At 39.9% G+C, this 11,426-nt stretch overlaps 2 protein-coding genes across 3 annotated transcripts in view; both read left to right on the top strand.

The window, feature by feature from the left end:
- Nucleotides 1-3,573, top strand: part of acads (acyl-CoA dehydrogenase short chain) — a 13,825-nt gene extending 10,252 nt beyond the window's left edge. The window contains exons 9-10 of the mRNA XM_080047102.1: nucleotides 221-277; nucleotides 1,531-3,573. Of these exons, the coding sequence (XP_079903228.1) occupies nucleotides 221-277; nucleotides 1,531-1,683 (210 nt within the window). The 3' untranslated portion in view covers nucleotides 1,684-3,573. The remainder of the gene's footprint in view (nucleotides 1-220; nucleotides 278-1,530) is intronic.
- A 6,095-nt stretch (nucleotides 3,574-9,668) lies between these two features.
- The window catches only part of cldn5b (claudin 5b), a 168,892-nt gene continuing 167,134 nt past the window's right edge, over nucleotides 9,669-11,426 (top strand). For both annotated transcript variants that reach the window (XR_013845337.1, XM_080046882.1), the window contains exon 1: nucleotides 9,669-9,733. The gene's annotated coding sequence lies outside the window, so the exon portion shown is untranslated. The remainder of the gene's footprint in view (nucleotides 9,734-11,426) is intronic.

Raw genomic sequence — 11,426 nt, 5'->3', positions numbered from 1 at the left:
CAACAACACTATCTGAAACATTTCTTGGGCTCTTCTTGGGTTTTTCTGAGCTCCTGCACCAGTGTCAGGGGGGGGGGGGCTTGAATGTAACTGATATTCATTTATATGAAAAGAAGTTACGCACTATAGCTTTTACAACAAGTGGGAATGTGAAAAATGTACAAATGTGAAACGCAGAAAGTAAAATAACTTGATATGTCCTCTGTGTTTGTCTCTGCAGGAAGCCGCCATGGCCAAACTAGCAGCATCTGAGGCCGCCACGTTCTGCGCACATCAGGTAAGGAACAAACAACTGTGACGATAAACAGGGTACCCACATGGTCTTTAAAGGGACACTGTGTAATATGACATCATCAAGAAAGTTCTACAAAGTTCTAGAATGCAACGCTCCCTGGGTAACCCCACCCCTTTAGAATAATAACAGAAGCTACAGTGGCCTTCAAGGACAAGAACAATTCTAAATTTTAAACAATGCACCTGATGACATTCCAACTATGACACTTTCAAGATGGCGGCACTAGGCCTTGGTCCAAAATATGCAGAAATATGGACATATATGAGACCCTTTCTAAGGGAAAAAAAATAATTAAACATTTTTTTTTCAGCTATTACGCACTAAATTAAATGTACTTATGGATATTATAATTACTTTCTACAAAATCTGCTAGGAAATAAAACCCTAAATTCTACACACTGCAGGTTTAAAAGCATAAAAAAAAACAGTGAATTTCATGTTCTATAAATAAGGGCTTTCAAATAGTGTTAAATTTTTTTTATTTTTGCCATTTCGTAGGATAGAATAAATACAGAAATGTCAGAAACATGTTTTTCAGAAATATGAATGGGTTTATAATGTTTTTATCATTAAAAGGATCATAAAATGGGTACATGATTTCCATTATACTCTGCCTGCTTTTGCCAGTATGGCCTTGACGTACATTCAGGCATTACACTTAATTTCAAATGGCATTAAATATGTATTAAAAAAAAGTCTTAAATTTTACTTGAAGATCCAAGAAGAAATGAAGAAAATCTTTAGAAACATAAATAAAATCACTAACTGTTAATATCCCGGTAAAAAACAACTATTGGTGACTTTTTAAACTGTTCCCGGCGCTGGAAACCTTAGTTTTCCCTGGTGGAGACGAGACGGTGTGGATCCTCTGGCAGCATCTGAAGTCTTCCTGCATCCACACTATTCACACTTTACTTTAGTATTACCATGTAATCACCTGGTCAATGATCAAACTCCTTCGTGATTTTCTCTACTTATGACATCTATTGCAGCATGTCCGTCCTGGGAGAGGGATCCCTTACTTTGTCGACTCTCCCTGAGATTTCTTCAATTATTTTTTTTTAATCCCGGTAAAGGGTTTTTACTGGGAGTTTTTTCTCAGCCGAGCTAAGGGTGTAAGGGCAGGGTGTCATATTGTATCATATTGTATGGAATGTAAAGCCCACTGAGACAAATGTATTTGTGATTTTGGGCTGATTTGATTTAACCTGTTCTATCTCTGCCCCTTACCCCAGGCTATCCAGGTGCTCGGTGGGATGGGCTACGTGTCGGACATGCCCGCAGAGAGACACTACCGCGACGCTCGAATCACAGAAATCTACGAGGGAACCAGTGAAATACAGAGACTAGTGATCGCAGGACAGATACTGAAGGAATACCAACGATAGACTCAATACCACTAATGCTGCTGCTATCAGGTGGACATCCAATCACCACAGCTATTTAAAGGTGCAGTCAGTGATTCTGGAGAACGCTTGCTGTTAAAATCACTTTCTTTTTGGTCAAAATCAGTGAATATCTCCTCATGATCCGCCACCTGTCTGTACTGTGTGTGTGTGTGTGTGTGTGTGCGTGCCCTGAAGAAAATCAAGTGTTAATTAACTCAGCCTAGGCTCTGTAAACTGGTATGTCAACCTTTTTATTTCTACAGGTAAGTCTCATTGAGACCGAAGACTCTTTTGCAAGGGAGACCTGTTTTCCTTTCCCACGTTACCATTCACACACACATTCATACACCGATAGCAGCAGGCTAACTATCGACATTCACACGAGGCAAGGTGGGTGAAGTAACTTGCCCAATGACACAACAACCATGACACAGGTGGCAGGGCGGGGATCGAACCTCCAACCCTTTGATCATCGGCCGACCCGCTCTACCACCTGAGCCACAGTCGCCCCAAATTGTATGCATGTAGTGGCCCACCTTAGCTTGCAACATGCCAGTTTACCGAGCCTAGGCTGTGTATTAACACTGGATTACTATTTTTCAGCACACACACACACACAGTACAGACAGGTAGCGGATCATGAGGAGATATTCACTGATTTTGACCAAAAGTTTAAAAAAAATCACAACAAGCGTTCTCCGGAATCACTGACTACACCTTTAGCTCACCTCATCCATACAGACAAAGGAGCTATTACAGACGGGCCTGTAAATGGCGGGCTAGATAATAGACGACAACACAGGAAGAAGTTCATAGGAGATTCAAACGATTGTGAATGTATGTGTTCATTACCTCCATTGTGCTGGACCCGCGAACGTGATACAAATCTGCATCTTTTAAAGCTACAGTGCGTATCTTCTGTCGTCCCCCCATGAGGAATTCTGAGTAATTACAACAACACTAGTCGGTGCATCTACATGAGGTAAAGCCTTCAGTGATGGCTCATGGATTTTATACCTTCTGCTGTACGTCCAGGTTTTTTCTTAGCAGTAGAATCAACAACTGAAACATTTCTTGGGCTCTTCTTGGGATTTTTCTGAGCTCCTGCACTAGTGTCAGGGGGGGGGGGGGACACCAGTTTGTAAACGCTGCCATACTGAGACATACAGAGAGAGTTTTGTGGAGCTGATAATAGGCTTAATCAACTTTGTTTGGTGATTGCTTGAATGAAACCGCCATACATTCATAGTTCAAAAGTTACGCATCATAGCTTTAAAAGATGCAGATTTGTATTACGTTTGCAGGTGTAACATTGCCGTGTCCCTAATGGGATTCAAGGACAACTTTTTAACACTGTAAAGCTGAATTACTTCAAAACCCTGAAAGCCTCACGACATTTTCACTGAGTTGACACTTCACTTGACGGTGATATCGAGCCAAACGGACAGTTGGTTAATGTGAATGGAATTTATTTTATTCAGATTTTTAAAAAATTCAAACAAGTGGTGGAGTTATAGGGCCACTGATAATAATAATAATAAATAAATAAAGAATAAAAATAAATAAATACCACACACAGAGACATACAGACAGACAGACAGACACACACGCACACACACACACACACACACACACACACACACACACACACACACACACACACACACACACACAGTTCTTGGCCGCAGTCCTGACCACAATTAAGGTTTTTGTGTCATCGTAAAATTCCGACTTTATTATCATATCATAATTTTTTTTAAATAAATGTTTCGCCTAATTTATGTATTTTTTTCCCCCAGCATGGCACTTATACTCCATCATACGAATTCAACTTTTCTCTACATACAGAAACACTTTGTGTGTGTGTGTGTGTGTGTGTGTGTGTGTGTGTGTGTGTGTGTGTGTGTGTGTGTGTGTGTGTGTGTGTGTGTGTGTGTGTGTGTGTGTGTGTGTGTGTGTGTGTGTGTGTGTGTGTGTGTGTGTGTGTGTGTGTGTGTGTGTGTGTGTGTGTGTGTGTGTGTGTGTGTGTGTGTGTGTGTGTGTGTGTGTGTCTCTTACTCTGGACTTAATGGAATGATTTCTGATGTTTTAAAGCCATGACATGTACGGTAAACGCAATAGAATTATTTTAAGAAATTTAGTTTTTCTGTGCTACAACTTGATCTTCTTCACCCAGGCCTTTTTAACGATGTATTTATAATATGTTTTGTTTTGCATAACAATGGAAACACAATAAATAATCTAAGAAACCGAATGGGGTTTATTAAAAATTCATTGTTTTGAGAGAAATAGAGCTGCAACGATTAATCGACGAATCGATTATTAATCGATCATTAAAATAATCGGCAACTATTTTGATAATCGATTAATCGTTTCAAGTAATTTTTTAATAAAAAAAATCCAAATTCTCTGATTTCAGCTTCTCAAATGTGAATATTTTCTGGTTTCTTTAATCCTATTATGACAGTAAACTGAAATATCTGTGTGTTTTGGACGTAACAATACATTTGAGGACGTCAACATGGGCTTTGGAAAATGTATCAACATTTTTCACCATTTTCTGACATTTTACGGACCAAAACACGGATTGATTAATAATCGATTAATCAAGAAAATAATCGACACATTAATTGATTATCAAAATAATCGTTAGCTGCAGCCCTAGAGAGAAAGATGGAAATCGATAAAGCAGAACCAGATATATTCCCTGCGTTCCAAATCTCATACTCTTTCTTTTCAACTATTCTACATACTACATCTGACCATAATAGGTATGCAGTTAGGATGCAGTATGCTACACTTAGTTGGGACATACTTTTACTTATTTATTTCATCCTAACATGGCTCTTTGATCTTGCCTCTTGCTTATATATCCGTCTCATCGCTGGTTGTTTTCACTGGGAGGCTCAGTCCATGTGATGTAACTTCTGCTGCAGTGGATTGTGGGTCAGAACCTCCATAAAGCTGCCCTTACCATAGACTGTATGTCCTGAGAAAAAAAATATATTTGTGTGTGTGTGTGTGTGTGTGTGTGTGTGTGTGTGTGTGTGTGTGTGTCTCTCTCTCTCCGTGTGTGTGTGTGTCTCTCTCTATCTCCGTGTGTGTGTGTGTGTGTGTGTGTGTCTCTATCTCCGTGTGTGTGTGTGTGTGTGTGTGTGTGAGAGAGAGAGAGATAACGTGTGTGTGTGAGAGAGAGAGAGCAAGTGTGTGTGTATGTGTGTGTTTCTCTCTCTCTCTCTCTCTCTCTCCGTGTGTGTGTGTGTGTGTGTGTGTGTGTGTGTGTGTGTGTGTGTGTCTCTCTCTCTCTCTCTCTCTCTCCGTGTGTGTGTGTGTGTGTGTGTGTGTGTGTGTGCAACCAGCAGAGGGCAACAGAGTGCCTTCATTTTTTCTTGACCCACTTCTGCTTCACACTTAAAATACTGCGAAGTAATCACAGCATTTGCTACAGAGTAAATAGTTTGGTCTGAGTTGGTGGAGATTCAGACCAGAGCAAAGGCATTAAGAAAAACTGTCCCTGCGTTCCAATCCCCATACTTCCCTACTATTTAGTATTCCAGAAAAAGATTTAGGATGTCCCAATACATGCACTGTCAATTGTAGTATGCTGAAAATACATAAATGCCCCCACTAACTCCAATAGCATTTTGGAGTATTCGTCTTTGTTCTTGACATTTCTCAACATAATGAAAAAAAAATCTTCCTTATTTTTTCTCTCCTGTCTGTGGCCCCTAAAACTCTTCTGTACTTTAGTATATATGTAGTGTAGTAAAAAGAAATAGTATGTGATTTGGAACGCAGTGTATATGAAAATAGCATTCTTTGCACTGATGGTCTAGTTTGCTGTTACATGTCATTTATGATCATCAAAGGAAAAATGAGACTGTTTCAGAAATATTGAAAAGTTCCTCGTAGCATCTTTTAAAGGTCACTTCTTTTGTCTGTAATTTTGGAATCACCTAATTGCAATCTCTCGAATTCCTTCTGTCTAAGCATCCTGTCAAAGTTATGTCCGTTAGAATGGGTGGGGCGGGGGGGGGACAGAGGGGGGGTTTAATGGGTTAGCAAGCAAGGATTCGGTCATGTCTGTAACACAGGCTACAATGTAAACAAACAATCGCTGTAGATAAGCATCTAAATGTGCCGTGTCCTCACGTGAGAATATAAGTAGAGCAAAGGCCATAAGCATCATAAACAGAAGTGTGTGTGTGTGGGGGGGGGGGGGGGGGAGGGGGGGTCTGTGTGTGTGTGTGTGTATGTCTGTGAGTGAGTTTGTGTGTCTGTCTTTGTGAGTTAGTGTGTGTGTGTTTTTGTGGGTCTGTCTGTCTGTCTGTCTGTGTGTGTGTGTGTGTGAGTTAGTGTTTGTGTGTATTAGTCTGTGTGTGTTTGTGTGTACCTGTTTTTGTCTGTAAGTTAGTGTGTGTGTGTGTGTGTGTGTACATCTGTGGGTCTGTGTGTGTGTCTGTCTATGTGTGTTTGTGTGTGTGTGTGTGTCTGTCTATGTCTGTGAGTAAGTGTGTGTGTGTTCATCTATGTCTGTGAGTTAGTGTGTGTGTGTCTGTCTGTTTAGCTCTCTGTATGTGTGTGTGTCTGTGTAAGTGTGTCTGTGTTTGTGTTTGTGTGTGTGTGTGTGTGTGTGTGTGTGTGTTCTTTGCAACAATATATAACGTTGTTTCTCTCCGCGTGTGTTTGTTTGTAGATGAAATAAAGGAAACAAACGTGCGCCAGAAAAACTGACGTTAGACTATCCCAAGGTCGTTCACACACCCAGCGAACGAGGTCTGAAAGCGCCAACGGACCCATTTCAAACAATGCACCACGCAAACTGTCAGCTTGATTACCACAATCAGCCGTTTAGTGTGTGTGTGTGTGTGTGTGTGTGTGTGTGTGTGTGTGTGAGTGTGTGTGTTGATTAGCACAATCAGCTTCGTGGGTGCCACTACATCATCAGGAAGTTTGGCCCAGATTTGGAGCAATCAGGAATCCTGAACTCACGTGGATAAACAAAGAACACACACGCACACACACACACACACACACACACACACACACACACACACACACACACACACACACACACACACACACACACACACACACATTTGTACGGCTAAACTTTCAGGACATTCATTGACATAATGCATTCCCTAGCCCCTTACACTAACCCTAACCATCAAAACTAAATGCCTAACCCCAACCCTTACACTAACCCTAACATAAACCTAATTCATACCTGAACCTTAAAACCTAGTGTTAACCCTCAAACAGCCCTTTAAAGGCCTGTCCTTAAAACCTAGTGTTAACCCTCAAACAGCCCTTTAAAGGCCTGTCCTTAAAACCTAGTGTTAACCCTCAAACAGCCCTTTAAAGGCCTGTCCTTAAAACCTAGTGTTAACCCTCAAACAGCCCTTTAAAGGCCTGTCCCAGAGTGTTTACAAATCTTGCTTTTGGCCCCTACATAGTCTAGACCGGGCCCTGTCTATCTCCTGGTCGGTTTACTTAAAGGCACAAAGGCAGTTGAGTGAATGTTTCATCACCACAGTCACAACACAATGGACCAAATCAACATGGCCGCCGTGTCTTAAGTGTGCAGCTTTTCCTGAGTGAGTCTGACCCCAAAAAGAAAATTGGGTTAAAATATCAGACACATGCCCTGCGTTCCAATCCCCATACTTCCCTACTATTTAGTATGGTAGAAAAAAGATTTAGGACGTCCCAACACATGCACGTCAATTGTAGTTTTGCTGAAAATACATAAATGCCCCCACTAACTCCAATAGCATTCTGGAGTATTTGTCTTTATTCTTGACATTTCTCGACATAATGAAAAAAAAAATCTTCCTTATCTGATTTTTTTTTCTCTTTCCTGTCTGTGGCCCTAAAACTCTTCTGTACTTTAGTATGTAGTGTAGTAAAAAGAAAGAGTAAGTGATTTGGAACGCAGGGATAGAGTTCTCTAGTACTTTATATATGGAGAAAAATTTGTTATGAGATTCCAGGGAAAGCAGAGAAGTTTAAACAGATATGTCAGCCTTTCCTGGACTATATAACAGTACTGAAGGGACCTACATGACACCTCGTTGACTTTTTATTTTCTGCTTAACATTTTGCCTTTAGTTTAAACAATGTCCTTAGAAACCTGTAAAGTAGAGTACGCCATGTTAGTTGTTTATTTTGTTCTGTCTTTTGTTTTTGTGTTCACTTCAGTTGTGTGTGTGTGTTCTTAGAAAAAATAAAATAAAAATAAAAATAAAAAAATTCTATACCACACAGATAAAAAAAAAAGGCCATTGACAAGCAGCCGGAAAAGGATTTTTCACGTGGCATTGTTTTCCTCAGGCCACTAGTCCAACAGGATGAGCCCACATCCCATCAACAATATCACAGTGACAAACAAAAACTATATAAAAACAGCATTCTTTTAGCACTGATGGTCTCGTTTTGCTGTTACATGCCATTTATGATCATCAGAGGAAAAAATTAGACTGTTTCAGAAATATTTAAAAGTTCCTCGTAGGGACTTTAAAGCTGGGGTGGAGCATTTGGGGAGAAAATGGCAGTTGGGATAGAGATTTGAATCCAAATACCTCAACCGCTCCACTTGTTCTCTTTGGTCCCTCCCCTATGGTCCCTCCTTGACACGCTCTACACACCAACAACGTCGTGCCAAAGTGAATGGACAGTCCCAACAGCCAATAAGAACAGAGAATCGGAGCCTCCCTCTGATTGGTCAAAGTGTACAGCTCATGTTAACTTTGACCAATCAGAAATCGTATACCCTAGCTTTAAACATTGCTATAGTTCAACTTCCTCCCGTGTCAACTATTTGGAAGTTTCAGTTTAAAGCTGGGGTATGTGATTTGATTGGTCAAAATTAACATGAGCTGACACTTTGACCAATCAGAGCGAGGCTCCGATTCTCTGTTCTTATTGGCTGTTGGGACTGTCCATTCACTTGACTTTGGCACGACTTTGTTGGTGTAGAGCGTGTCAGGGAGGGACCATAGGGGAGGGACCAAAGAGAACAAGTGGAGCGGTTGAGGTATTTGGATTCAAATCTCTATCCCAACTGCTATTTTCTCCACAAATCCTCCACCCCAAATCAAATCAAATCAAATCAGTTTTATTTGTATAGCCCAAAATCACAAATACATTTGCCTCAGTGGGCTTTACATTCCATACAATATGATACAATATGACACCCTGCCCTTACACCCTTAGCTCGGCTGAGAAAAAACTCCCAGTAAAAACCCTTTACCGGGAATAAAAAAAAAATTGAAGAAATCTCAGGGAGAGTCGACAGAGTAAGGGATCCCTCTCCCAGGACGGACACACTGCAATAGATGTCATAAGACCCCAGCTTTAAGTAGCTTCCTTAACATGTACGTGCAGCATCTTGTATATAATGTTTCAGTAATTGGGTCAGTTATGAGTTGGACATCCGGATACACTCCTTGTCCTCAACGACTGAATCACAGGAAGACGCAAACATCTGGTGCAAACTGGTAAATACCCTCTGTGTGTGTGTGTGTGTGTGTGTGTGTGTGTGTGTGTGTGTGTGTGTGTGTGTGTGTGTGTGTGTGTGTGTGTGTGTGTGTGTGCGCGTGCGTGCGTGCGTGCGTGCGTGAGTGTGAGAGAGAGAGAGAGAGAGTGTGTGTGTGTGTGTGTGTGTAGCCTATATCTCCCACCTCATTGGCTGAGTGAAAAATGTATTCACGTTTTGATTGGCCAGTGATTTAGGGAGAGAGAGAGGAAGAGAGATGGAGAGAGGGAGAGAGAGAGGGGGAGAGAGGCAGGGAGAGAGAGAGAAAGACACACAAGAGAGAGAGAGAGACAGAGAGAGAGGGAGAGAGTGACAGAGAGAGAGACACACACACAAAGAGAGAGCGAGAGAGACAGAGACAGAGAGAGAGAGAGCGAGAGAGAGAAAGAGAGAGAGAGAGACGGTGCCTTAAATGAAAAGCTTGAGAGCGCACACACGCACTCACAGACAGACAGCGGAGGAGAACTCACGAGACACTTTAACATCATATCTCACTGGAGGAGAAACACAGTAAGTACTGACATTCATTATATCGTATAGTCACTGTCATTTATTGTATTGTCTACTGCTACGAACGTATTGATTGATATTATGCTATGTATACAGCACTGGAAAAAAATGAAGAGACCACTCCAAATGTTCAGTGTCTCTCGTTTTACTATTTACAGGCATATGTTTGAGTAGAATGAACATTTTGGTTTTATTCTATAAACTACTGACAACATTTCTACCAAATTCCCCCCCAAAAATATTCTCATTTTAGAGCATTTCCATTAAGTAATGTAGAGATGAAGATTTAAAAAAAAAAAAAATCCAGACTGGTCTCTTAAATTTTTTCCAGAGCTGTATATAAAGCTGTACTACTTAGCCTAACTATGTATACACAGTTTTTTGGACTGTTAATTGACTGCTCTGCCATTTCTAAATAATAAGACGAATAGTTATAGTAGCCTATTTAGAGAGGTATTCTCGTCACGGTTACATATAAGTGGAATTGTAATAGTGGACACAATGCCAGTGAAAAGTAGGCTATCGTATGCATTCTCAGCTGTTGTCAGCACTTTTTGCCCAATACTTGTTTAGGCCTACTTCTGAACAAAAAAAGTTGATATTATTATTATTTCTCATAATGAATTTCATTTCATTTTCATTCATTTAACTTTTATTTATCCTCGAGAGACCAATTGAGGGGTGACCCTCATTTACAATGACGTCGAGTTCAAACAAATTCCAAGGAAAAACAACAATGCATACACAATATTCAATGCAAATACATCAAATACACAACAACAGGTGAAGAGAAGAAAAAAACAAAAAAAAAACAATTGAAACATTTACACAGTGGTGAAGAGTGGCAGCAATTAAAATGAAATGGGTGAAAGTACAATATAGCCTAATTAAAACAGTTACAGGTAGAGTTTGGCAGATTTAAGATAGTTTGTTTAAATTGATTAAAGGATATGAAGGTATTTAGTTTAATTTCAAGTCAACCAAAGCAAATATTGGAAGAATAGGCTATGATGAAGTAAAAAAAGGTTTAGCGAAATGAATAATTGTTATAGGCCTACTGTAATGTGCAATATAATATTATGCACTTCTAAACTGCAAAACAAATGTATCTAAAGGGCACACGTGATGTAACCTGAACCTGGACCAAGCCTATGTATTTTAATGTACTCTATTGTGTCTATAGCTACAAACGGATTGATTGATATTTGTAGCGGCTTACCATTAGCCACTATAGGTTGCATGTCGTTTTGGTGTCTGACGCATGCGTATAGCCAGCTACGTTAACAGTTGAAAACTTTTGAATGTCCACTCCTGTTCCTTAGAGTTAAAATGCTTACTTGTATTCATTAACACAGATAAGGGTGCGACTTGTCTTGTACATATAACAAACTATTCTCTGTTAATCTGTGCTCCATAGCACGGTCGAAAACATACAATTATACAACCAAACAAACACAAAAAGGGTCAATGGCTCTTACAATATTTAATCTATGTGTTTCCATGCCATTGTTGCAGTTTGCCAGCACTTTTAGAAGATTATCTTATTATCTAGGCTAATGAATATGTATTTATTTCTCTGATTTTAGCCAATAATCTAGATTTTAATTTTTTTTTTTAAGATATGCGAATGTATGCATCATTTGTGAAATATTATACGCTAAATTTGCATATATATTCAAACATTAAAAAAAAA

Source organism: Ammodytes marinus (assembly GCF_949987685.1).
Source record: "Ammodytes marinus genome assembly, chromosome: 18".
NCBI classification, from domain to species: Eukaryota; Metazoa; Chordata; class Actinopteri; order Uranoscopiformes; family Ammodytidae; genus Ammodytes; species Ammodytes marinus.
Note: the sequence above shows the minus strand (reverse complement) of the source record. Positions and strands in the feature narration are given on the sequence as shown.